At 40.8% G+C, this 26,525-nt stretch overlaps 2 protein-coding genes across 3 annotated transcripts; one reads left to right on the top strand and one right to left on the bottom strand.

Moving 5' to 3' along the window:
• Positions 1-263: 263 nt before the first annotated feature.
• Positions 264-14,797, bottom strand: LOC111587015 (KN motif and ankyrin repeat domain-containing protein 4-like). 2 transcript variants are annotated; one of them, XM_035942310.2, is made up of 10 exons: positions 14,545-14,797; positions 9,019-9,097; positions 7,463-8,905; positions 5,475-5,550; positions 4,516-4,848; positions 4,291-4,375; positions 3,424-3,643; positions 3,201-3,343; positions 1,802-2,002; positions 264-728 (listed from the first exon to the last, which is right to left on the bottom strand). In XM_035942310.2, the coding sequence occupies exons 2-10, from the start codon at positions 9,032-9,034 to the stop codon at positions 636-638; spliced, it is 2,610 nt and encodes an 869-aa protein (XP_035798203.2). In that variant the 5' UTR covers positions 9,035-9,097; positions 14,545-14,797; the 3' UTR covers positions 264-635. The 2 variants fall into 2 exon arrangements, with proteins under 2 accessions (XP_035798203.2, XP_023152609.2); XM_023296841.3 differs by having other exon boundaries at positions 7,463-8,929; positions 14,545-14,796.
• Positions 14,798-21,181: 6,384 nt separating this feature from the next.
• On the top strand, positions 21,182-26,444 carry LOC111587044 (angiopoietin-related protein 3-like). The gene is made up of 7 exons (XM_035942656.2): positions 21,182-21,776; positions 22,157-22,267; positions 22,889-23,009; positions 23,371-23,484; positions 24,151-24,246; positions 24,458-24,730; positions 24,841-26,444. Exons 1-7 carry the CDS (start codon positions 21,270-21,272, stop codon positions 25,059-25,061), a joined length of 1,443 nt encoding a protein of 480 aa, XP_035798549.2. The 5' UTR covers positions 21,182-21,269; the 3' UTR covers positions 25,062-26,444.
• Positions 26,445-26,525: the final 81 nt, after the last annotated feature.

Genomic DNA, 26,525 nt, shown 5'->3' with positions numbered 1-26,525 from the left:
TTTCCACTACAGCAACAAAGGAGATGAATGAGTTTTCAATGCAGCCTGAGAACTCACCAAGCCCCAGAGCATGTTTGCTTGTTTAAAACATTGTTTTTCTGCCATTTTATTAAAAACAGACAGTGCATACATCGGTATAGCAATTGTGTGAAATCAGCAGATTATAGGCACCAGAGGTTTGTATTTCATGCAGGATGTATTTTGCAAGCATTGTACTTAAAAGGTGCTTAACTGCTGGCGAAAAAAGTACCATAAACTGTAAATTCCTCTTAAAAACAGATACATACAATTTTATTATAAGCTCAAACCTTTAGATAAACGTGAACATATTCATGTGACCGAAACAATAAACATAATAAATACATATTTTTAATTGCATAGGTTGCAGAGCTAAGCTGCCGCTTGGATGTGCAAAGATCAGAAATAACTATGAACATCAACAGTAAAGACAATAGAAAACAGCACATTCACTGTATACTGCACCAGCAATCATGGCACTCATATAAGCTTTACCTCCCTCACTGATGGTGTAGCGTCTCAATATAATGATTGACTAAACCTCAAGCTAATGTTCACGCAGACCACATATGAGAAATAAGGTCATATGTCTGCAAAGCTTTTTTGGCTTTCCAGGTCTACAGAGCTCGAGCTTTAGCGTGGGCCTGCAGCAGGGCGGCTGTGTCAGTGTGGGAACCTTGCATGGCGATGGAGAGCGCTGTTTGACCCCGCTGGAGAGAAAAGATAGAAAAACAAGGTATTAGAATCGACATACTTATCCACCACGTTAGTTTACTGGCATATTTCAACAATCGCTAGATGGATTCATGGTCTCCAGATGGTGAATCCCAATGACTTTGGTGATCCTGTTGCTTTTTCCTCTTGCAGCCATATGAGATTCTCATTTATGGTTTTTGCAACATGCTTTCATGCAAATGCTAATATGCTAAACTAAGGTGCAGAATACAGTAAACATTGCATTTGCTTCACTTCACCATGTTGATTTTGTCTTTGTGGCTTGCAGAACTGAGAGAATGGATTTTCAAGCACGCAAAGATGTGTTTCCAGTTCATAAGATAAATGGGTAAGGCATTAATTTCATCAGTCTAATTGGTCTAATTATTCTGGGTTTATGTCAAGGTGAAACAGGGTTCACAGTCAAGGTAGAACAGTTGGAGGCCTTTTATTTTCACTCAACTTAAAAGGCAGACTGTCAAAAGTAGAAGCCGCATTTTGCATCCCCTCCTCTGCTCTGGTTCCTGCCTCCACTCGCTCCAGACTGGCAGATAAGGTACTGTTAGCGGATTAGCTCATCTCAGCCCAGGGAGATTTGTCTTACTGTAGCCTTGATTAATCCTGGGAAAGCTCTATTCTGCCGCATCCAGACTGTCAGTCCACCCACGTCCGCACAGTGTGAGTCAACACATTCAAGCTTTCATGCATCTAAGCTGCTTTGGGTGCTCAGTTATGTGAATACAAAGGTAAAATGTGCCATTTTGTTCACATATTTAACAGGGGCTCACAAGAGTAATGGAGGACTCATATAAACTCAGTGTCCCAGAATTCAATTTAATGTATTCGCCGCCTGGAAGGATTGTATGTGTCAAGACATTATTGTCCGATTAACTGTGATTCCTTTGGTGTAACGGCTATAAACTGTTGTGACGCAAGCTGCTTCTCACTTAAGTAGATAAAATGGAGACAGATATTCTTCTGCAATCTCTGAAAGGATTTTTTTTTCCCCCTGCTAAGAGGATGATATCGGTAATAAATTGTGTCTGGGACTTGTTAGCAGCAGTGTTACCTTGTCAGTCAGTGACAGGTCACACTGGCCTCTTTCCAGCAGCAGCCTTGCGATGTGTGTGTGGCCCCTCTCAGAGGCGAACATGAGGGCCGTGGTTCCCTGGCTGTCCTGGATGTTAGTGTCGGCCCCGTAGCTCAGCAGCAGGCGAACCATCACGACCCGGCCGTGTCTCACTGCCAGATGCAGAGCTGTCTGACCCGTCTGTAGAGAAGGAGAGACCACGACAGAGTACTGTTAAGAACTACGATTTCTACTACACGTTCCCTTTTGAGATTTAACGTCTTTCTAACAGGAGCTTTAAAGAGACTCTCCAGCAACTTAACGTTGCACATTCAAAAGCCTGATTGATAAAAGGTGAATATAAAAACAAGACATTATGAATTGAGATTTAGTTTACCATATTGTATCTTAATTGTACCTTTTCTTAGACCCTTTCTGCCAGCTGAGTGTCTTTCAAACAAACCTCCATGTTCTTAGTCAGGTCTCCAAAGTAACTTTCTGCATTGGTTGTACTGATGCACCAAACTTTTTCATTTACACCAACACTTAATTTATGTATACGCTCACACACACTTACTCAATACTCAAGGCCACTCTAAGACATAACAGCATCATGGGAAGAACATAAAACTGATAAAAGTACATGAGAACGGAGACTTAAAGTCACCTAAATTAAAGTAATGATACCACTATAGGTAGACTATAGTTAATGCATATGGCCGTGATAATAGACCATGGTTAATAATGAAGACCTAAAGACACAAACATACCCAAAATCCATAATAGAGAGGGTTTCTCTTTCTGTACTTTGAATTGATGGATTGGAGGATCGTATGGCAAGAGGCTATGGACAAACCTATCCACCAACGAGAGAGAGCCACGGCCCTTCTCCAATAGTTTTTGATCAGTTTAGATTGTTGCACATTTTCATAAATACACTCTGTATACTGTGAATTTCATCCATTACTGGGAAGACACTTTCAGATTAACACCTTTGTCAACTATAGTCCTCTGAACAGTTGATATCAAGCTACTTGGCATTGCAGAATATACAACTTTAACTGAGAGAATTTGCCTGTCTGCTATCTCAAAAAACAAACACGCTCAATAGCATCCCAAAATTTTCACCACGTCGCTTGGCACTGAATAATATTTTAAGCAGAAACTTTTTTGTCAGTTTCCATATACATTTATTATTTCTAACATTTAAAACACATTTTGTACATGATTTTTAACATAAATCAAGGTGAAGATAAATGTTTGGCACATTTAACCCACTCTGCCATCAGGATGATCTGAGACTTATTCTCATTCTCAGTGACACCTCAGTTACCCTCCCTGTAGACCAAAAATAGCTATTATTTACTTGTGTTGCATTCATTCGCATTGGTTGTGGTACCTGGTTGGAGCGAATGTTAATGTTGCCCAGCTCCATTAGCTTGCGGACCACTTCCATCCCAGCAGGTCCATCAGGGGCTGTCAGCGAGGCCAACATCACTGCTGTGTAGCCGGCGTTGTTCTGGAGGTTCATGTCACTCGCACCTATGGCAACAGAGAAGATGTCAATACTTAGAAACCTTCTATTCCTACATATAACAGCTCTGATAATACATTATGTTTACCTGTTTCCAGTAGCAGGCTGACGATGCTGTAGTTGCAGTGAGATACGCTGTAATGCAGCACCGTGTTGCCGTTGTCATCTGCCAGGTTGACCAGGAAGGTCAGCAGAGAAGGAGTCGCCTTCTTTACTTCCTTTAGGTAAACAGACACCCTGGTGGCTACAGAAGTCTCCTCTGCTGCTGCACTGAACCAGTGCTGAAACAATACAACCAGGGCCTTTCTCTGGAAAACAAATGGGAACGCTGGTAGGATTTTTGACTAGATGAAGCTTACTGACATGGATCTAGTCAACATATATCAGATATGTGGGGACGGTTCTCTTTAATTTAAATGTCACTCTTTATAGCAGTGCTAATGATGTGTTGGAGTTGATCCATGACATTAGTTTTTTATATTCCAATTGCTAAAATAATCTTTTATTTGGAATTGTGTTTCTCTTCATTCACTGAATGTTTAAAAAAAAAAAAAAATCAGTTTACTTTCTTTGAAGCTCTGTTTTGGTCTCCACCCTCAATTATCTGGCTAATTGAATTCAAATTTGTACTAAATGTTTCTACCAGTCTTTGACTTTGCCTGTATTTGGTCAGTTTATTACAGGTTTTTTTTTTACTTCCAGTATGAAGAGGGTTGACGAGAGTAAAGAAAGTCAACCAGAACAATAAAGTTTTGTGCTGTAAAACCAAAACAATGAGCTTAAAGATGCTAAAATAAGCAGTGCTGAATGCAGAAACAGATGACGTTCATTGTCAATATAAACATAGTGACTGGTTCAGCTTTAGGATTTGTGAGCTTTGAGCTGATTCAGTATTAAATTAACCTGTTTCTTTAAATTTGACTAAAAATTTCTGTAAATAATAAAGACCGCTTACCATGTCATCATTGGGGTTATCCATGTTGTCCATGTGATCTCTGAGGAAGTGACAAGCAACCATGAAGTCTGCACTCACTGTCTCACTAGAAGAAAAAGCATATGTGCATAAGGAAGGCGAGAATAGCAAGCAAAAGGAATTTATATTCCCATGAGATGAAATTAAAAACAGGAGCTATTCCCTGACTGCTACAATTAGATTTTGCAAACGGATACTGATAAGTACCTGCCCCTGGTGGTTGAATCTGAGCCAGAGTTGCCCTCCATCTGTTCTCCTGGGGGCTGGGCTTTCAACTTGGCCGTTTTCTCTGGAACCTCAGCTTCCACAGACACTTCGCCTCCATCTGTCCGCCCTGATCCTGTTCCTGCCGATGTCATCTGTCTGTCTGGGCATGTTTGCCTCTCCTTCTCCATCACTCTCCTCTCTGGGTCTACATTCACCTGGGCAGCAGCCATTTCCTGGGGGCTACTGCTGCTTTTCCTCTGCTCCAAATCACCACGAACACTCTTGGTCACACAGTCCTGGCCAACCAGATGTCCACTCTCGGCCATTTTGCGTCTTAAGAAAAAGAAAAGAAATCAATTAAGACAGGACATTGAAAGCATCATTGATTATCCGGATGTGTTTGTCCAATGAGGTCAGTAAACTCTGAGGATCTGCCAAACAACATCTCTTTGATATTGTTCGGATTGACAGCATCAGGAATTAACATTAAAGCCAATCAAGCACTTTCTCTGCAGTGTCTGACCTGATTCACTTAGAGACAAGAGGTTTAGAAGAGAGTTCAAATGCATTATTCATGGTATATGGTCAAGGATACTTCCAGTCCAATCATTTTAAAGCTTCAATGGCTAGAAATTAAAGAACAAATTGGAAACAAATGAATCGTGATGCCTGCGTTTCTTCTTTGTCACAACCAAATACATTTTATATTGTATATCATTGCAATACTGAGTCAGAAACTATATTATTGTCTGACTTTTGTGGCTTAGAAGGATGGCGTAAACTTTGGAATATGGCTAATGTTCACTGACAGTGACCACTTTGCAGGGAGTGGTATTCATCTTTCAGTCTTAAATCATTATGTTTTTCTACAAACAACAGTAGCTTACAGAACCTCAAGTCAAGTAACCAACAATCATAGCTTTTAGGGATTCTAAAATCAGTGGGAGTTATTTACTAACCCTTCATTAACGCCCCCAGAATGTAGGTCTTTTGACATCCTGGTGCATCCATCTGTCTTCGGGATGGATTTAGAGGCTACATGGAGGACAAAGGCAAAAAATGGTTTGAAATATCAGATGCACAGCAATATTGTGTCATGTAAACAAACACGCAAACCAACAACAGGCATCAGTTTATATATAAATCTATCTATAGACGGTGACAAAATGAAGGAAAACTGCAACTTCAATTGCTGAAGATTTTCAGAACTTATTTGGATCTGGATCAACTAAAAACCCTTCACTTTCTCATCAGCTTTTACTCGTGTTTATGCAGCTGGTAAAATGCTTCCACTCCGAGGACTGAATCTTTGGAAATGATTCTTATTCTGTGTCACTATAGCTTATAGCTCCAGGACTATTTTAAAGAGCTGCACTGACTCATCTCACAATGCTTAAATTTGAATAACCCTGTTTAACCCTATTTAACAATGCTCCTCATTCACTTTTCCTTCAGTGACTTCTGCATGAGGTAAAATCACATTCCCGACTAAGACGATTTAAAGGTTGAATATGAGGTTTGAAAAGTTTAACTTTAATAGTTGGATTTTAAACTTTTCAGTCTGATTTGAATGTCTGTAATCTTTTAGAGATTTTGCACTCTCATCTTAGAGAGCTACATCCATTATTTCATCTTGAGTGCTGGTTTTTCTGTCACTTTTAATAAGGAAAATTACAGCAACTCAAAGCATGCTCGTTGGGAACCAAATGGGGTCAACCAGTTGTGTGCACCAATTACCTACAACAGATTTGTAACTAAACACAAAGTGTTTCATCACTCAGGTGGGAAGTAAATCAAGACAGAGGTTCACCTTTAAAAAACAACAGAAAGCCAAGAAATGATGTCCAACATCAAAACATGTTAAAATATGCTCACTGTTGTCAGCACTGTGGTCAACTTCATAATTAAATGACTCATTATTTAGCAACACTTACTACCTCACTCTTCTTCCCCTACAAATTCTTCAGAAATTGTATTTGTAGGATGTAGGATTTATATTACAGTTATTAGTGTAACCAAGATGAGGTCTCCTCTAAACATGGAGCTCCTACAGCATGAAGTCAGACTGTGCTTCCCTGTAACAACTGTGGTCAAAATAACTGGTGAGAGGGCTTGGTTAGTATTTTTTAGTAACATAATTTGCTTTTAATTGACCTATGTAGACCCAATTCAGGCAGAGAACTTTGTGGTACTGTATGAAAACAACCATACTCTCGTAAAATTGAAAAAGACGAAGGACATGGTTGTGGACTTTGGGAAGACCAGGGCTAGCTAAACACTGTTTCCATTTTGGAGTTGGAGGTGGTGAAGGATGACAGATACCTTGACTGGGCAGGAAATGTCACACTAAGGGTGTCTACCAAAAGAGACAACAGACTGTACTTCTTGCAAAGCTGAGGTCTTTCAATATGCATAGCAAAATGTTGCATATCTTTGACCAGATTGTTACAAAAAGGGCAATTTTCTTTATACCAGGGGCAGCAGTATCACAGCCCTTAGAAACTGAGCAACTGATAGAAACTAAGGCTGTGGTGGAGACTGTCTGCTCTAGAGCCCCTAGAGTTGGTGGTGAAGAGAAGGATGTGACACAAGCCGCTCAACAACAGTGTCTTCAGCAGGAGGATCCAGCTCTGCTGCAATAAGGATTGTTACAGAAGGTCATCACTGCCCACCACAACAGCAGTTTACAGTGAGTTCTCTCTTTGTCTAGAAGAAGATACTCCCTCTCTGAGTGGTAATGCACATTTTACATTTATCTTAAAACTGCAGTACAGATGAGCATGTCAAAAACACAGATTCAAACTTCCGGAATTTAATACATAACAATCCTGAGGAACTAATGTCAGCTGTCAACTTGTAAGGTGGGGCTTTAATTATTATTAAAAATCTTTCTGTATCTTCCATACCTATCTATCTGCCTGTGATTTCATCATTACATCAACAATACCTTCAAGATGAATCTTTTCTCCATTGCTGTGTTCATGCTGTTTGTAGTGGGATGTAAGGATGTCAACAAGTTCCAACATCTCCTGCTGCAGAGAGTTGACTTTGGGATCTGGGTGCTTTAGAGGTTTATCCTCTTCACTCTCTGCACACAAACACTCCCATTGCTGATCCAGGAGACTCTTGATCTTCTTTATGTGGTGGACGACCACTGCTGTGTCTGTAGCATCCACAGACACTGGTGAACTCCTTTCAGCCGAACTGACTACAGAGTCTTGTTGGCGACCTCTTTGACCATTTGTGACAACAGTTCTTGTACTGACAAAGGATTTATGGTCATCTGGTTCAATGGATCTCACAACTGTCTCATCTCCATCATGGTCGACCACCACCCTCTCAGCACGAACCCACGCCCCAGGATTCTTCATAAGGTATTCTATCTTCTCGTCTTTCCTCCTGCTCTCCTCCTGCTGCTCCCTCAGCACCCCCAACACCCTCTGGAGCTCCTGGCCGGTCTCATGTAGCTTCTGCTCCAGTACAGCTACTTTGGCCTGCAGGGACGTCACCGTCAGCAGCTCATCCAGATCTGTGCTAGTCCTCCACTCGTGTGTAGGATTAAGGACATCACTGTGATTTCTAAGAAACATGATGTGACCTTCATGTCGAGGCCGTTTGACATCCACTTTGCCATAGTGAGAGGAGGTACGAGGGTCTGTGGTTCCATTCATCGAGGAGGGATGGATATGTGGATTCAGGCCCAGACGGAGCCTTTCTCTTTCCTCCTGAAGGATGCAGATCTGTGCCCTGAGCTCAGGAACGACCCTCACCTCCATCTCCAGCTCCCCGACACGTTCTAGAGCCTCAGTCAGGCGCCTCAACAGCCCTGAGCTCTCCTGAGGGCGAAGGCTGTCTAGAGAGTGGAAGACGTCTTCGCATGAGGTGTTTCTTCCTCCGAGGTGATCCCTTGAACTCCGGAGGCTACTGGGGTCATCTGTGGACTCTGACCCCTGTCTTAGTAAAACTGTGAGTGGCAGGCTGGAGGCACGGAGGAGGTGAGGTCTGATGTGCTCTCCGAGAGGCTGCTCATCAAACTCCTTGATTCTGGCCTCCATTTCTGCCAGGGATTGGAGCCCTGTCGGAGAGAGGGGTGGTCTGTGATCGTACGCCCAGGAAGTGTAGCCATGATGATGACCTTCTGACACCCGGGACCTGGGACCAAGAGCTCCAGTGGACCCCCAGGGACTTGGGCGGTAGCCACCTCCAGAAGGGTTGAGTTGTCTGGGTAGAGTGCTTGCACGGGGTCCCTTGCTTCGGCGCTGGATGGGAACTCTTTTGATGGTGTTGCCTTTTTCTATGTCGTCTACATATTTCAGGAAGTCCAGGTCAAGTCGGAAGCCATAAGGGGTTTCAACTGAGTATGGGGGCTTCCCTTTGATTCCATTCTCTGCTGTTTTGAAAGTTGGAATATTTCCTGTAGATATTAAAGCAATAACTTTGTAGAAATATTGCAGATATATGCCTGATTTTGCAAAATTCTGACATAATGAAGTTTTTTTTTACCGTTTTGTCCTTCCATCTTTTGTTCTCTTCTGTTCCCCAGTTTATTTGTTGTCACATTATCCGATTGGACCCTCGGTATCTAACAAAGCAAACAAAATAAACAAAGGGGACTTAATTAAGCCAACAACACACACAAAAAAGCTGTTAGGGTATTTTTACAAGTGGCAGAAGTGGGTATTGTGTGATTACATTATAATTTAATGAAGCTTGATTTCTAGAGGCGAAAACAGATGAATTTTGGCGCTGACATTCACTTGAGGTTTAGCTGTGGTGCTTGTGGTGGGAGGCTCAGTCTTAATTTTATGACCAGATGGAACTGCAGTAATTCTTTTTTGTGCTCCATTCACAATCCTATTCATTCACCCACATGTAGCACAGTGCACAAAACACAAACATTCAATTACGCTTTCTCTCCATTCTTTCCTCTCATTCTCCTCTTTTCCCAAAGATTTCTGTTATTCTCACACTCTTCATTTCTTCCATGCACCAGGCAGCTATTATTCAGTAGTGGCAGGCCTGATCTTCACTTGATTACAGCCCTGCCATCCAGGAGGAGAGCTGAAAATAGCTTGAAACTGTTCAGCCCAGCAGCTATGGCCAGCGGTGCAAAATATACTCCTACAGACATAAATACAGACAGCCATTGTTCTGACTCACTACTTTCCTCCCTTCCTGCCTCCTACTAGCTCTGCAGTCTCCCTTCAGATCCTTATTTTACATTTTCTGAGCGGAGTGTGACTTGCTTTTCCTTGCTTATGTGTCACTTGAATCATCTGAATGCATTATTTTTGCAGTACATGGTTCTACTGCCTTTTTCATCTACTGATTCTCCCTTCTTTTCATACTCTGCATGATGGAGCATACACCCCATGTCACTGCTTCCTCTACCTCCCTACTCTCCCTTCAGTCCTCCCCTCCTCTCTCCCGACCACCAGCCTCTGCAGCAGCTCGCTGTCCTCTTGAGGCACCGCAGTCACCAAACCACAACCCCAAACAACGTCAGCTATGCAGTAAACAGACAAATCCCACCAAGTGGCCCTGCTGGGAATTTTGACCTCCACCGCCATTCACATACACCGTCATGGCCAGCGATAAACAACAACAAATCTGTCAGTTACAGATAGGGATGAGCTCATCTTCACAACATAAGATGTAAACACTTAAATGTGTGCATGTATTCTTGGAGTTAAAGTCACATCTTGTAAAAGTACATGCATACCTATAAGAATGACATGAATGATAAGCAGAGTCTGTCATTTAAGATGCATAAACACTGCAAGGAAAGGTAAGTAATTCCAAGAATTATACATACAGTATGTCATGAATAGGATTTTATGTTGCTTTTTTAATACTAGTGGTGATATGAAATCAGAATTTTGACATTTTTTGTCGCTGAATTAGGTTGGAAATGATTTTACGGTACCTATTTTTTATTCAAGCATTCTAAGCAGTCATACAAAAAATGGCTGAAATAGAATAAAATCTACAATTAGCAGAATTATTATATAAATGAAAAAATGTATAGTAATGGATAAACAAGAGTTTACATCAGAGGAAGATCTGATCTGATCTGAGTTAGAAGTATTCAGATCCCTTACTTAAGTAAAAGTATGAATGTAGCTATGTAAAAATTCTACATTAAAAGCCCTGCATGAAAAATCCTACTTAAGTAAAAGTACAAAAGTATTAGCATCTAAATATAATAAGAAAGTTAAAGTGAAAGTACTGGATTGGTCCCTCTGACTGCTATATTATTGTATATAACATCATTAGATTATTATTAGTGAAGCATCAGTATATCAGCAGCATGTTACTGTTTTAGCTGCTGAAGGTGAGGCTGGTTTCAACTAATACAGCCACAGATTGCATAATCTTATACAGTTTATATACAGGGATAACAGATCTTAGGAGCTATGCGATGATTATGGGAGAGAAAATAAGAAAATACACATTCTGACATTTAAATCTGTTTTCAGTTTTTGGATGTTTTCTCTGATCTTTGATTTTTGGTGAGATATTGGAGCAATTGAACATCAACTGAAATGAAACCATGTGAGAAGTTTGGAGGGAAAAATCACGAAATAGTGGAGCTGTTAACAACTCATAGACATCTCCAATGTGATCCAGACATTGTTTTTTGTAAGACATCAGAAACCAAAAAAAGTTGGAAACCAAAGCTTTACTCTTTAACAATATGTTATTTATTCTAAGGTTGTTATATTACCCTTTGTGTAAAATCTTCATCTTTAAAGTAACTAAAGCTGTCAAATAAATGTTGTGGATTTGGAAGGGCAGCATTTACTTTGAGATTTAATGGAATGGAAGTAGCAATAAATGGAAATATTCAAGTTATAAATGTGCTTCAGTTCAATACTTGAACCACCACTGTTTCTCATTGGGAATCTCATGCCTTTATTGAACAAATGACTGAGAGAGATTACAAACAACATGAAACACAGTTCCCTTCCCAGTTAATCAAAATGTCCCAGTTTGAACCCCAGCTCTAGTTAGAATACACAGTTTCTATTGAGAAGCATCAGCAATTAGTTAAAATAAAGTAACAATGAAAATGATTTGACTAAATATGTCTTTTACAATGTGACTATGATCATGATATTTACTGTAGGTTCAGTTCTGTCATTCTCACATGTTAAACACTGTAACTGATACAGTATGTATGTTGTTATGCCAGGGGGCTTTTATGATGTGGAATCTTTCAGCCCTCAGTCTGACAAATCTAAGTTTAGCTTATATATGTGGGCGTAAAGTAAAGCACACACAGGCAAGGAGCCGTAGATATGTCTTCATTACCAGCTAACAGCAGATCAGTGGGGTGAATGTGCCCTCGGTCCGACAGACAAACCAGGAGGGGAAGCAGAAATGTTTCAATAGAGCCGGAGAGGGTGTAATATTAGGAAAAGAGCCTCATGTTGACTACAAGCGCAGACTGTATTCACCATTGACTCTGTCAGTCAGCGCCATAGCACCGAGCACCTGTTACTGCAGACAGCTCAATCAGTCTCTGATGGCTCAGAATGCAGGCTGCTGGCTCCACTTCAATAGAACGGAAACACTTTCAGGAAATTCTTTCACAAGCAAAAGAAAAAATGAATAGTTTATGCACAGTAAGAGATGTCTACCACGTGGAAAAATATAAAAAAGTTAGTGACTGCACAAGATTCTGGGAGATGAAATTCACTTTATTCACTTTAACAAAAAGCAAGTTAAGATAAGACAGATACCAGCTGATATCAGTATGCTGATGAAGCTACAGATGTGAGAATGTCAATTTAGATTAATATACAGCCTAAATCAGCTACACAGGCGCAGACGAGAGTGGTAGTGCTTTTGTCGAAGTTAGTATTTCCCAAAATGTCAAACCATTCCTTTAAATTCGTCAAAATGTCAGATGATGGATGACCGCTAATCAAAATGTCAAAAACCCAACGTGCAGCACTCAGAAACAGAAATGCTAATTGTTAGAAAATTTATTTCCAGCTTCCTGACAAACAAAGTGAGATGCAAGCTGCTCATTGTTGCCCACAAACCCTCCTTTTCTCACACATAAATATAGACTTGTACATTTCATCCTGCCCAGGTTACCACAGAGGAAACAATATAGCCGAGCTGGGGTTAGGCAATTCCCAGGAGTCATTGCCTAACTCCCCCCACATTTCCATGGCACGAGTTTTAATTGTCTGTGCTCAGAGCAGTCGGGGCCCACCTCACAGGAAACCCAAGAAATGAAACGTAAAATATTCGCCTTTCCCCAAACAGGCCCCAGCAAAACAGCAGCGCACACATCCAAAGTCAAGCATCAGAGGGAGCTCAGTGTTTGTTCTTGAGTTTTGAAAGTCAAGGTTTCCTTTGGATCCAGCTAAAGCTCGGCGTGTTTTAGTCAGAGGAAATGTGACTTTTAATTTTCAGTTTTTCTTACAACCCTTTTCCTTTGAGTTCTTTTCGTCTCTCTGTTCCCACAACAGCTGCTCTCCTCCTCACTCAGACCTTTAGGCTCCCTGCATCAGTGTAAACCTCATAATCACAACATGTCTATCCACAGCATTCTTTAAAAAGCCACAAATTAAATACGCACTCATGACACACCGGGGCGATCAGTCACTCTATGTAGCAACGATAAGGCTTGAATATCACATGAGGAGAAAGGTGTTATATTTGACATTTAAATGAACAGAAGCTAAGATTTGGTTAAGTTATCGGTGGCACCAGCACAGATCTGCTGCCCAACTTTATCCATGTTGTTGGTGTTATTGGCTCCAGGCAGTACAGTATCAGTCAGTGTGGTGGTTGGTTGCACCATTGCTTTGGTCTAGACTGAAATACTGCAACAGCTTTCTGGTTAATTGCCGTGAGATGTTGCCCAAGTGACTTTAATGATGACCTGTAAGCAGTTGACAGATTTGTAGTGTGCAGATTCTCAAAGCTGCTGCAGCACAGTCTTCTTGCAGCTTAAGGAATCAGAAAACATTCTTTAACGCCTGTGTTTTTCTTGGTTTTGCATGAGTATGAACTTTTAGTCACATTGCCACGCTGAAAAAAAACACTTTTTGAAAGTATTATACTGTGTAGATGCCTAATTTGAAATATGTACTTACAGTGAATTTCAAAAACTATGGAACATAGCTTTTTGCATGCACTTACATGTCCCTCTTTTCTCCTTTCTCACAGTCCACCTCCATGTACAGTTTACGTATGTCCACATGTTTCACTGTCTATGTTCAGTTCCCGGAAAATTCATTCCTCTCCTCCACTTTTTGGCTGTACAGTCTGTGGTTTTTCCAGCGCATAACTCTAAACCTCGTCTTCTGTTCAGAGTTGATTTAGGAACCTCAAGGCCCCCCTCTCCTCCAAGCCCTACCGTTTTTTACTCACTGTCTCCATAAAGACTTCCTAGAAATCCCTCAGATTCTGCGATTTCTGTGATCTTTTTTCACTTTGTTAGTTTTTTGGGGGTTTTTTTGTCCACTGGAGTTGCCTTAGCCCTGCTCCAACAGCAACAAGGTCAGAGTTGCAATGTGGCATCCAAAGCCTCATTGCATGGTATGTGGAGCCAAAGCTCTCAGGATAAAACAGCTGCCAGTGGGGGCTTCACGCAAGGAAGAAAGCCACGGTATGTTAACACAGCAAAGTTAAAATAGAAAGTGTGCTGCCTACGGGTGTGTTTACATGCACATGTGTGTTTGTGTCAGTTTAAGTGCATTTCTTTACAGAATGTGTAAATACCTATGTAATAAAATGCGAGTACATTTGAACATTTAATCTTTAAAAGGCAAAGTTGTTGTCCTGAAAGTCTGTTTAGTATTCTGCCAAGGCCCTGGGGTCCACCACATACAATTTGTTAAATCACTTCTGAGTCAAAAGCTTTCCTGACCCTGAATTTAGAGCAGCCCGCCCCTGATCGAAGACATTCAAGGTCAATGCTCAGCATCTCAGCTTTGATTAACTATCCAATCCAACAGTCTTGCACTGGCTGGAAAGATATGAGATGAATATTGTATCAGAACTTACCTTGTGACATGTTCAGCAGTTTCCCCCACTTTGTCTTTGCTGATTTGAGGGTGTGTTTGCCAGACAGTCCCCCTCAGTCAGTCTGCTCTCAGCTAGTTCAGCCTGACTGTCTGTCTCCTGAGAAGGCAGGGAGGTGGCGTCAGGGAGAGTGGCATGCCGCGGCTGTTTGGTAAATGCCAGTGAGCAGCCCCTGCCATAACAGAAGCTGGGTTTGCCTGTGCGTAAAAGAGAGCAGTGAGTGAGGAGGAGCTTGTGAACATGCCTTCTTACGGTGCCTCCTGTCCAACGAGACTGACAAGTGGGAGGCTAGACATGCAGAACCACACCCACTCCTTCAGACTGCAGCCAATGGGAGTCCAGAGGTGCAGCCGGCTGGAAAGGACAGCAGCTCTTCTGGGACGCTGGTGACAAGATGTTAAAGTATGGAGCATCTGGGAAGGAAAAACAGAAAGTACCAGAGTCGCCTTACCATGTGCCGTCCATAATCATCTCAGACAGCATCAGTGACCATGCAGTGCCTCTTTCAGAATGTGAAACTCTACCCAGTGTTATGTGGTCTGTGTCCTTTACAATCAAGCAAACAGGGAAGTGGTGCAGGGGGTTGGTGGCATCCATGAGGGTTAATTCTCTCACCGCATACCTCTCGTTCTTTGTGGATCCTCTTTCAGCCTGTTACCAGCATCTTCCTCTGAGAAATGGCCGTCAATCCATAAAAGTTTTCCCTCTGCTCTTTATAAGGGCAGTTTATTCTCTGCTACTTGTTTTTTACTGCCAAATTTCCTTTGAAAAGTGGAAACTGGTCAGGTTGGATGAGCGTGGAATATCTCAACAAGATGGATCGTCATAAAACTTTGTGATTCATGGTCCCCAGAGGATCAAACTTTCTGATGGCCTAGTTTTCCTCCAACACTACCAGATGAATAAAGTCTTCATTTCTCCAGGGGAATACCCAGATGTACATTAACATAACAGACAGGATACAGCATACAGATTTTAGTGATGCCTTTACTTTTCCTCTAGCATCAAGAGGTCAGTATTTTTGTTTTTCAGTGAAATGTCTCAATAGTTATTGGACAGATTGCAAAGAAATTTGGTACAGAAATTTACGGTGCCCAGAGGATAATGACTTTCATAATCCTTTTGCTTTCTGACTATTTGAGATAACTTTGACTTGACTTTTCCACCTGTGACACCTTGAGGGTAAAATATCTCAACAGGTGATACATGGATTGCTTTGGAATTCAGTCAAAATATGTATAGCATTTACAGCTCTTCCTCTTTTTTTTTAGTGCTATTTCAACTCAAACACATTTTTTGTTATATTTGCTGAAAGTTTTCATATCAAGACAGCATTCTGCAAATGAAATGTGTTATTTGTGTCACTCACAGGCCTGTAAAAACACTGCATTGTTTCTGAATGCAATGATTCGATGGCCTGTCCACCTGTCTAACTAGATACCTGCCTACCAGCATGCACTATGCCCATGCATTCAGTGCACAACCGCAGTCTTCAAAGGTAGCTGGATGCATTAGGCAGCTTTGCACTGCAGGAACTCAGTATTTAGGGGTTGCTGAATGTAAGTACAGTTCTATTTGTGCTTAGGAAATAGATGCTATGCTATGTTAGTCTATGTGGTGCGAGACAGGAGAAGATTACAACTCGACTAAGACCCCAGCAGAGTCGAACAAATGCTTCTCCTTGAGTTTAGCCAAACAGTGTCAAGCCCTGAAGAGCAGTTTTTTAAAAGGCCCACACATAAGTAATTGCTATTCTTGCAGTCAGAGAATGCACAAATCTTTGAGCTGTCCTAAAAAGGCCCACAAGTTCCTGCAGTGGAGAAGAGAAGCTTGAAATCAGGAGCAGATAACACAAGAATAGCAGACAAAGAGCAGCCATGTTTTACAGTTCCACATAAAACTGCACCACATTACACTGCAACACAAAGCAAGGAAGAGAAAGAGAGAAGCAGAAAAACTACAACTACAAAAGTTTGGAAACCTAAGTCAACATTAGCTATTCTTCTCTGGTAGCAACTACTGAAAATTATTCCATGGTTGTTCTGTTCTCTTATGCAGTTTTGTTTTATTTTGTGGGGTCAAGCTTCTGAGTTGTGGTGAATGAAACATGTTGTAGTTTAAATACGTCATTGATTAGCCCTCTAAGTCTAATCAGGCAGTGTATGTTCATGAGTTTTGCAGGGGTGAGTGAGGAGGGTGTTTTTTTTTTCAATTGCATGCTTTCAAAATCTAGCTCTCTTTTCTTTTTTCTATGACCCTGCTTAATCTAGCTTTAAAACACCATTCCATAAATTCAAAGCCTCACAGAGTTGCAAGCATGGCTGTTCTCTAGGAACTTTTTATATTTTATGTTTCTTCTTTTTTTCTCTTCAACTTTTTGTTTTGTCTATTTTTGTCTTAGGGTGCAACTGGCTGACTTTAGTTTTTCAGGCCAGCAGAAGTGTATTTCTCATCACTTATTGTACTTGTAGCATTAGTTGAAAGCAAAGCAAAGTGGGCTATGTTCATGAAAAGTCTACAACATGATGCCGCTCAAGTAGCTGCCACCACCGCTTTGTGCCCCTTCATGGATGGAAAAGGAATTAGCAAGAATTAGCAAGAAATACTCCTTTTCCATTACCCAAGCAGACAACTGACTCCGAGAGGGATTGTGGTTTGACTGGAGGGAGAGCGAGAGAAAAAAAATAGGTCTTTATTGGACCAAATGACTGCTGACGGACTGACCACATAGGCTACTGCAGCAAACTTGGCCAAGAGGCAAAAATGTTCTGAAAGGCAGTTTCAGAGAAAGATTTAGAGTTGCATCATATGTGAGGAGAAATGAGGGGTATCAATTTAGTGTGTAATTTACTCAAAATATTAGCTGAAAAATGAGCTGTTAATCATTAACTTACACAAATAGATGTTTTAGGCTTACGGAGTGAAATGTGTAAGACACATAGGGCTTGGCTGCAAGCTATTAATTTTCCTCCCATTTGACTATTATTGGTAGTGGAAGCTGCCTACTGGTGGAAAGTATAGCCGGAGGTAAGTTGCCAAGAGGCAGGTCCTCCTTCTAGCAAGACTCGTGGTGTTTTTGCAGGCTGTGAAGTGTTCGCTGAAGTTTTACGCTGATGATTTTTCCTGAACACTTTCCTATCATATCAGTTCAAATATGTACATTTTTAACATGAAAAGGAGTTGGACATTTAAAAAAACAACCGAAACAACACAAAACAGGTGGAAGAGTTCAAGGTGGTTTAAATCACCTTGGTCCACTTGGCATCTTCCTCTGTTTGATGTGTGTTATATAAGTGCAGCTGCTGGAGAGGGGAGCTGCAGGTTGGCTGAGGCTGAACTAGTTAACTGAAAACAATGTATTCGTGTAACAGTGACCGATGAATTGAGACCAATCGATTTGTCAGAAGTGTGCAGGCCCAGTGTGATGTCTGGTAGATACACAATATGATGACATAATAAAGCAGCCAAATGTAAAACAGAGAAAGCAGTAATATTTATTCTTACAGCTAAATATGGTTATGCAATAGCACTTGAGGTGAAGAAATCCTATAACAATATCATTACACTGTTTTAGATTTTGAAATATACTGCTTTATTTAGATAAAACTCATCTGGACTTCCTTTTTGGAACTGAATACAGAAGGTAAGATATAGTAAGGTAAGACATGTTATAATATATGTAGTATTGCATAGACAAATATGTGTATATATGTAAATATACATTGTAGTAGTATAATATAGTAGTAATACAGCATCATAATATACTGATATAATACAATTTAATGATGTGTTAAATATGCTACTACCATGGTAATAGAAGTATTTATTTAAGGATAGACTTTTCCAAAATTGAATGTGTGTTTCAGACTTAGATCAGCAGCACCGTCATGCTTTTACGCTCACTTGGGAGAGTGACAGAAAGTTTGAGAGTTCACTTTGCTGGTCACCTCTGTGCTGTGCTTTGATATTTTACTCTTTGAAGCTCAAAAAAAAAAACATCAGTGTTGGTTTTGAATTAGATAATCTAAAAATAAAATGTAAAAAAAAACAAAAAAAAAAAAAACAGGGCATTGACCACTTGCGTGACAATGACTTTCTGTCTGCTTGTACTTAGGGACAGCACTGCTGGGAGCTAGCATCCTGTAATGTCCAATGCTTGCATGGTAATATTTGTTAATTACACTCAACAAAAATATAACAGAGCTTGCAAATTTTCTGATTTAGAGAAAAAGTTTCATTTGTGTTGTTTTGGTGGGGAAATGGTTCATTACAATTTTTCTCTTTTTTTCTGTTCATATGATGACAAATTCTTGACCACTGAGTTAATCTACATCCACATCAGGTGTGGCTTTAAATGATAATGATCAGATATAGCGACCAGTATACAAATAGTCCTAGGCTAGCATCTCAAGAGACAGTAGCCAGCCACTTGATGGTCCACATTTCCATCATTTGTTGTCTTGTAAATAAATGATAAATGATACAATGACTGAGCAGCCCTGGCGAAGTACTGAGGTCTCTGAGTGCTTTTCTTGCTATTGTTGCAGGTATCAGTGGTGCTGGAGGAAATGTTGGAGTGTCCACAAAGTCAGAAGGATTCACACATCTGCTGCATAACATGCATGTCAACATCCAAAACTAAACTTCATCATAAACCATTTAATAATTGCTGACATATTCATTTGAGTCTAGAGTTTGTTGACCAACTTTCTCACTGATTACCATCCTTTAAATCCACTAACTTGGCAAATAAACATGAATAAACACGATCCAATATGTTGAGGTGCTGTAGAACAAGATAGTAGCCTGTACAATAGCAAATGATGCAAACAAGCATTTGTGAACTTAATGTTCTACCTCCAGTTCTGTGTGAGAATGATGGTCACTGGGTCACCCCTCTTTCTTCGGTTTATCTCATACGCCCCCTTGCACTCTCCATGGTCCCTATTGACTGTTCTGTTAGATGTTTAGTGGTTGTGGGCCACTATGCATCTGTGCATTTTACCATTCAGAGAGCTTCAGTCTGAAGTCTGGGTTGTGGACTATGTTTACTGTGTAAACAGTGTGGGGCTCATACAGCCATCATGGTTAACATTTAACAGACAAGTGCTTATGTCTCCATTCATACGCCCACTAAAAGTCAAACAGTGTGCCACAAATGTGTGTGTGTGTGTGTGTGTGTGTGTGTGTGTGTGTGTAAAGGCAGTGATGTTGTGGACACACAGGTCAATCCTTACAGGCCATTTAATATACATAATACATAATATTTCACTGCAGGGGGTGAGACAATTATTCCTCCCATCAATCATACCACGTTAAATGAGGTAGCATTTTTTAGCTGATCTCATGCTGTCCCCCTTTCGCTTTGAGCAACAAGTGCTCTGTTGCATCCATCCATACATTGCAAAGCCATATGTCTCGATCGATCTTTTAAGTAAACTGGGTCATCCTTCTGTTTAAAAATAAACCGGCCACACAACAAAAACAGGAGAGGGGCCGTGTCCTCAGCACAGGTAACTGCAGGTCAATAAAAACAGTGTCACACCGTCCTGATTCAGAGGAAAACATCCTTACACTGATTAAACACAGCTAAAGGACTAAACTTGCTGTAACGACAATCACTGTTGATGTCAAAATGACTTTCCTTTTAATAAACTGAATTGAGTGAAAGCAGTTTTTGTGGATTGATAATAGCCGAACCAACTCCACGTCAATTTAGGGAGGTGCAAACACTCCTCTTATACCAGTGAACATCCAAATAGTGGACATCAAAATGGCGAAATCTTCCAAGTACGCAGGTATTCACCTTCTACAGCCTTCTTCTGTTGTGTGGTCTGCTGAGGCAGCAGCATCTCAACTGCTAACAGGAGGAGAGTGAACAAGCTTGTTAAGAAGGCCAGCTCTGTCCTGGCATTCCCCCTTGACAGCATGGAGGATGTCTCAGTTGTCATCCCTGACGGAGAAGATGTACCATCAGCCCATGCAGGAGACTCTGACAGCACTTGGCAGCTCCTGCAGTGACAGGATGTTTCACCTGTTGTGTGTGAAGGAAAGATACCTTCCTGCTGCTGTCACACTTTACAATCCATGCTGCGCTCAGTGAATATTACACATTAAAGCTGACAAATTCACACCTGAACCGGTGTATATAAACTGTCATCAACTATTACCAATCTGATGTGCAACAATGTGAACTCCAGCCATTAGTGTGTTCAATATTTACCTGTAATATCTTACTTTTGACTTATTGGATTTCCTAATTCTAGCCTCGTGATGCTGGAAATTTTCCCAGCATGTGACTCAAAAAAGATTCTCTGAGGTGGCACAACTGCAAGCGTTTTGAATTTGAATAATCACATTTAAAGCTAAAAAAAAAACCCTTCCACTACAACGATGCTTGACATTTTTAACAAGTATTTTGTGATGATGCATTCTGCTGTTGAAATTTGGTTACTATTACAACTAGTGAGATTATCGAAACTAACCACAGGAATTTTTAAAAAAGCTAAAGTTCAACCAACAGTAGGAAACATTCTGCACACAGATATTGATCGGACCTTCAGGTTAATCATTGACCTGATTCCAGACAACGTATAAAGGCCTGGATCTTCCCCCAGCAGCTCTTCGTCCAGTCACAAACAGAGGCGAGGGCTGCCAGCTGCCACCTTGACATCTTCGACACACAGCTGGAGAAGCGATAGGGCAACATGAGAACAGCACTAATTCCTTTTGTGTTTGTCCTGGCTGCCACCTGCATCCCCGCCCTCTGTGCCAGAGAGGAGCCCCCGGCCCTCCACCTCGAAGCTCCTGTTGAAACTCGGTCCCGCTTTGCTGCTCTGGATGATGTTCGTCTCCTGGCGAACGGCCTCCTCCAGCTGGGTCAGAGCCTGCGGGAGTTTGTGCAAAAGACGAAGGGACAGATCAACGACATCTTCCAGAAGCTCAACATCTTCGACCGCTCTTTCTACCAGCTGTCGGTGCTGGCCAGCGAGATCAAGGAGGAGGAGGAGGAGCTGAAGAAGACCACGGTGGTGCTGAAGGCCAACAACGAGGAGATCAGGGGCCTGTCGGAGGAGATCAGCTCCAAGATGGACAACCTCTTGCAGGAGAAGAGCCAGCTGCAGGAGAAGGTGGAAGGGCTGGAGGAGAAGCTGAGGAGTCTGTCGGATGGAATGGCGACGCGCGAGCAGGCTGCAGAGATCAACAGCCTTCGGGTGAGTGACCTGAACCTTCACTTGGATTCTTCATAGTGAAGCCCCAGAAATATCATTTAGATCATGCAGCACCAAATAACAAAACCTTGACTCATGAATTCCCTGCAGGTCAGATGACAATTTTTCTGTGGGCTGCTTGTTCTTTAGTGCACAGGATATAATTAAAACAGACATTTTATCATTTTCTCCTCACTTTTTAATGCCATATTGTCCATTGTTAAAAATAAATAGAGGCAACCTTTTCCAAGGTGCCAAAATATGCTTTTTGAATATAGATTTTTATCCTTACATATGCATTGCTTCATACTGCTGTTATACACACTCAAAGCACTGTGTATTTTATTAAACATGAGCTTTCTTTCATTCTCTTCCCTGATCAGGAGGTGATCCACAGCCAGGAGCAGAGCATCACCAAGCTGCTGAAGGCTGTGAGCGAACAAAGTGACCAACTCAACCACCAGAGAACTAAGATCAAGCTTCTGGAGGAAAAAGTAAATAATTACGACTGCATAATTATGAGAATCGATGTGATTGTTGGAGAAACTTGATATGCATTAAATTTTAATAAAGCAGGGAAGGGTTTTGCTTATTTAGGTAGTGAAATATAACATTCAGTGCCTCTATATCACCCCCTGTAATTTTCTTACAGTCCTTTAGTCAGTCGGAGTGAATGAGAAGTTCCACTCAAATGGGCTTTTAGTGTGCTGCTGTGCAAAAGTATGAATCTTTTCTTAGATTTACTGAGATTATTTTGCCTACTTTTTAGGTTATGAGCTTTCATGATTGCTGTGCTGGTGGAAGAAAGCTTTCACGGAGTCATGGCACTGAACAATATAATTGAAGTTCTAAATCTTTTTGAGGCTGAAGGAACTGTTCGTGTTTTTAATAATCTCAGTCAGCGCCGAATTCATTTGCATTTTACTTAGTGTTGAAAGCTGAAATGAAATCTATATTGTTACATTTAATTTAAAAAAAAAAAAAAAACCTCAAAAACTTTGGAGAACTTCTGCAGCATAACAACCCACACTTTATTTTGTGTGGAACTGCTTTTCAACACACAGTCTGAGGATTATGTTTGCGAGCTAAAGTGTTTCCCCAACAATTTTCCACAGCTTACAGCCAACACGTTAGCCCAGGAGACCATCGAGAGGATCCCGGAAATCTTCAACACCGAAGCACCGACGCTCACCCCCTACCTGACCTCGAGCTCCACCAGCAGCGCCAGAATGATGAGTAAGATGGAAAATAAAACACAGGGAGATGTTGCCTGCGACTTTAGGATTTAGTGTCTGTCAGCCATAGCATCAGCAAGCACAAAGGTTACCTTTTCAATCTTACTGTGTCAGTGCTCATTATTTATGAATGTGTCCAGGAGATTTGCTGCAATTTTCTTGCTTCGCATTCATAAAGTTTCATACAGTCAGAGCATTCAGCTGATGGACATTTTTCAGTCTCAGAACATCCTGTGCAGTCACACATTTTTCTTCTTAATGGAGCTTGTATAGACTGTTGAGTTTCATCTGCATGTCTACATTAGATTCTTTCAAGATGGTTTCAAATGTAGCATTGAATATGTGGTAATTTTTTTTAATAGCTCTGCCATCAGACTGCAGCGAGCTGTTCAACAGAGGAGAGCGGGTGAGTGGTGTCTACGCCATCAAACCCAACGGATCAGACCCTTTCATGGCCTTCTGTGACATGAACAAAGGTAACCTCACTTCTGCACTTCAGAGGCAAATTTAAGTTTAATCTCCAAGTCCATCATCTATCTCAAATGTAAAAACAGTACCAAATGTTATGTTTGCATTTGTGGCAACCCATTACATCTGTGATACAGTGGGAGATGAAAGAAAAGTAAACAGTGTGGGCAGTCAGATAGATCTGCAAACATTACCTCTAGATTACATGTTGCATCATTTCCCCTGAATAGCTCAGATGTATAAAGACAGGTTGAATTTAGTATGTACAGAGAGAATAGGACTGCAACAATGGTTATTTACTTTACTGATAAATTGGCCTGTTTTTATCCTTGATTAATCCATTATCGGTTAGTCTGAAAAATGTTCAGAGAAACTGTTTTAAAAGTGACACCTTCATATTGGTTGATTTGTTGAACCAACAAGCCAAAGATAATTAATTTACTGTTAAATAAGACAAAGAAACTTCACTTCTAAGAGAAAAAAAGGGAACATTAAATATATGGCATCTATGCTTGACAAATTCAAATAATTTATCTATTATCTGCTACTAAATTATCTAACTCTGTGTTGAAGTGCTTACAAAAGGATGAAAACAGAACCTATATACATTAGCATGTTTTTGCTTAACAGTATCTTTAAATTAAGTCTGCTTTTGTTATTTTTTTCCTTTTTAGACCACGGAGTGACAGTTATCCAGCGAAGAAAAGATGGTTCAGTGAATTTCGATCAAACCTGGGAGACGTATGAAAATGGTTTTGGAGATTTTCATGGTAAGAGACAATATTCTTTATGCAGTTACCATCTAAAGTTGGAAAATTAGCTCTTCGAAGCCAAATTTTCACCTATATTTGTCTCATAAGAAGATAATAAGGTTTGTAACTTCATAATGTGTAGTATGTCTGCTCTTGTCTGTATCTTTGTGTGCATCGCCTCCTCATAGTTGCCTGTTGAACCTCGTCTGCTGGTGTCTGTCTCTCACAGGAGATTTTTGGCTGGGTCTCAAGAAGATTCACTCTCTGGCCTGTCAGGGCAACTCTGTCCTTCAGATCCAGGTGGAAGACTGGAAACAGGACAAACGCTTCATCGAATACAGATTTTACCTTGACGGTCCGCAGAACAACTACACCATTCACCTCACGTATCTGTCTGGAAATCTGGCCGACCCCATGAGCAACCACACCGGAATGATGTTTTCCACCAAGGACAGAGACAACGACAACCATCAAGACTCAAACTGTGCCCACCAGCAAGCAGGTGCAGCAGACGTACAAGTGGTAGCCATGTTTTCCCCCAGTGGGCTGCAAATAGCAGGTATTTATCACCTAGAATGGGCTGCAAAACATTTTATTTCTGCTGTCTTACAGGTGGATGGTGGTTCAACACCCGTGGAGATGCCAGCCTGAATGGGAGGTACTTTCACATGAGACCAAAGTGGCGTTCCGATCGTAGGAGAGGGATTCATTGGAAGTTGGGCCGAAAGGGCTCTTACTCCCTAAAGTTCACCCAGATCTCCCTCCGTCCGATGGCTTCCCCCAGCATCACCTCCCCTGCATCAGCTTCCTTTGAGTCAGGCGGCTTTCTCTGATCCAGCAGCAGCAGCATCCAGTAAAAGTTCTCAATACAAAAACCTGCAATAAACAGCAGCCTCATCAGGAAAGCCTTGGCTGTGCTTTATATGGCAGCCAGGGTTTCACTATAGGCTTGGGCAGAGAGGAGGACGTTTACCTCCAAGTGTCTCAGTAGATTGAAGTCAGTCACACAGGACACTAACAAAGCTTTATAAGTCTGAGGGCTGCTGTGTGCTAAACTTCTTTTAGCCAGGATATTGTACATGCAAAAAGTAACATCAAAGCCTAATATACACTAAAATTCACTTAGCTCACCATCCTCACTACATGGCAAAAACCACATCTTCACTTGCTGGTTAGAGATTAAAGAGAAGAACGTCAACTCATATTGAGTCACATTGACTCTCAGTGTGATGGTTCCCAACATTTGGGCCTGGACCCCTTGAAAGGGTTGTGATACACATCTATGGATTTAAGAAGGAAATAACAGGATATTAAAGGCAGTAGAACGTTTTCACTCAGATAGTCTTCATCAGGGTGTATGTGCAAAGAACACAGGTTTAAAATTCATTAAGAATGTGAACTCACATACAACACTTGACAAACAAGCAAAAAAAAAAAAATTGGGGTTTTGGAGACATTAATAACAAATGCGACATTGTTTTTTTTTTTTATCTTTTATCCCACAATCCATTTATTATCATAGAAGAATGAGGAAATCAAAGGCTTACAGGCTGGAAACAGGATTTTTTTTCATTATTGCTTAAAAAGTTACCTATCTAAATTAGTCAAATATCAAAAAAGTTACTGATTCATTTTCTGTTTGTTCATTTGAGTTTGTTTAAATCAAATAATCTGAAATGTGGTAATCAGTCCCAAACAGACATTTCTTCATTTTGTGTGTTCAAAAGGTAACAAAAGTTGGGAACCACTTGTATCAATACTCATCTATCTATACTTAGCATTTTCAGTTTTTATATAATTGCTACATTTTTTTTAAAAACTTAAATAACCACAAGAATGATTGTGACCACAGATAATTCAAGTATTCATTTAGCTGTAAATATCCTTAACTTAAACCTTTTTCACAATCAAGTCCACACTGAACAAGGTAAAACTTATTGTAAAGTTCTTTTGTACTTTCTTATTTTGGGTTCTTCATTGCTTGTGGTTCTGGCTCTGATCAGACACAGCAATAACATCAAGTATGCGTCGACAGATTTGGCTTGTTTCATCCTTGTGATGCCAAAGTAAATGGATGACTGATGCGTGTTCATGCTATTACTACATACTAAAACTTTCTGACTGTTGCACTGTGAGGTTAATGCCCAAGTCTTTTGTACTGTGTTGTTAGGAGCGCTTAATAAACTCTAGAGGGCAGCGTTGCTCCATCTCATGCAGATCCCCTCCTCTGTGACTTGATTGTGCTCTGTGTATAATTAGATTTGATAAATTACTACCTTAAAACAACATATCTATGT

Source organism: Amphiprion ocellaris, chromosome 10, assembly GCF_022539595.1.
Source record: "Amphiprion ocellaris isolate individual 3 ecotype Okinawa chromosome 10, ASM2253959v1, whole genome shotgun sequence".
NCBI classification, from domain to species: domain Eukaryota; kingdom Metazoa; phylum Chordata; class Actinopteri; family Pomacentridae; genus Amphiprion; species Amphiprion ocellaris.
This window is presented reverse-complemented; position numbering and strand designations above follow the sequence as displayed.

What these genes read in the sequence shown, in the direction of transcription:
- LOC111587015 (XM_023296841.3), bottom strand. An exon ending in TCTGGGGGCGTTAATGAAGG is followed by an intron (nt 4,849 to 5,474) that starts GTTAGTAAATAA and finishes CTTTTTCTTAAG; the next exon opens with ACGCAAAATGGCCGAGAGTG. An exon ending in GATTCAACCACCAGGGGCAG is followed by an intron (nt 4,376 to 4,515) that starts GTACTTATCAGT and finishes TTTTTCTTCTAG; the next exon opens with TGAGACAGTGAGTGCAGACT.
- LOC111587044 (XM_035942656.2), top strand. Translation starts at nt 21,270, where the DNA reads ATGAGAACAGCACTAATTCCTTTTGTGTTTGTCCTGGCTGCCACCTGC. An exon ending in CAGAGATCAACAGCCTTCGG is followed by an intron (nt 21,777 to 22,156) that starts GTGAGTGACCTG and finishes TTCCCTGATCAG; the next exon opens with GAGGTGATCCACAGCCAGGA. An exon ending in TGGTTTTGGAGATTTTCATG is followed by an intron (nt 24,247 to 24,457) that starts GTAAGAGACAAT and finishes TGTCTCTCACAG; the next exon opens with GAGATTTTTGGCTGGGTCTC.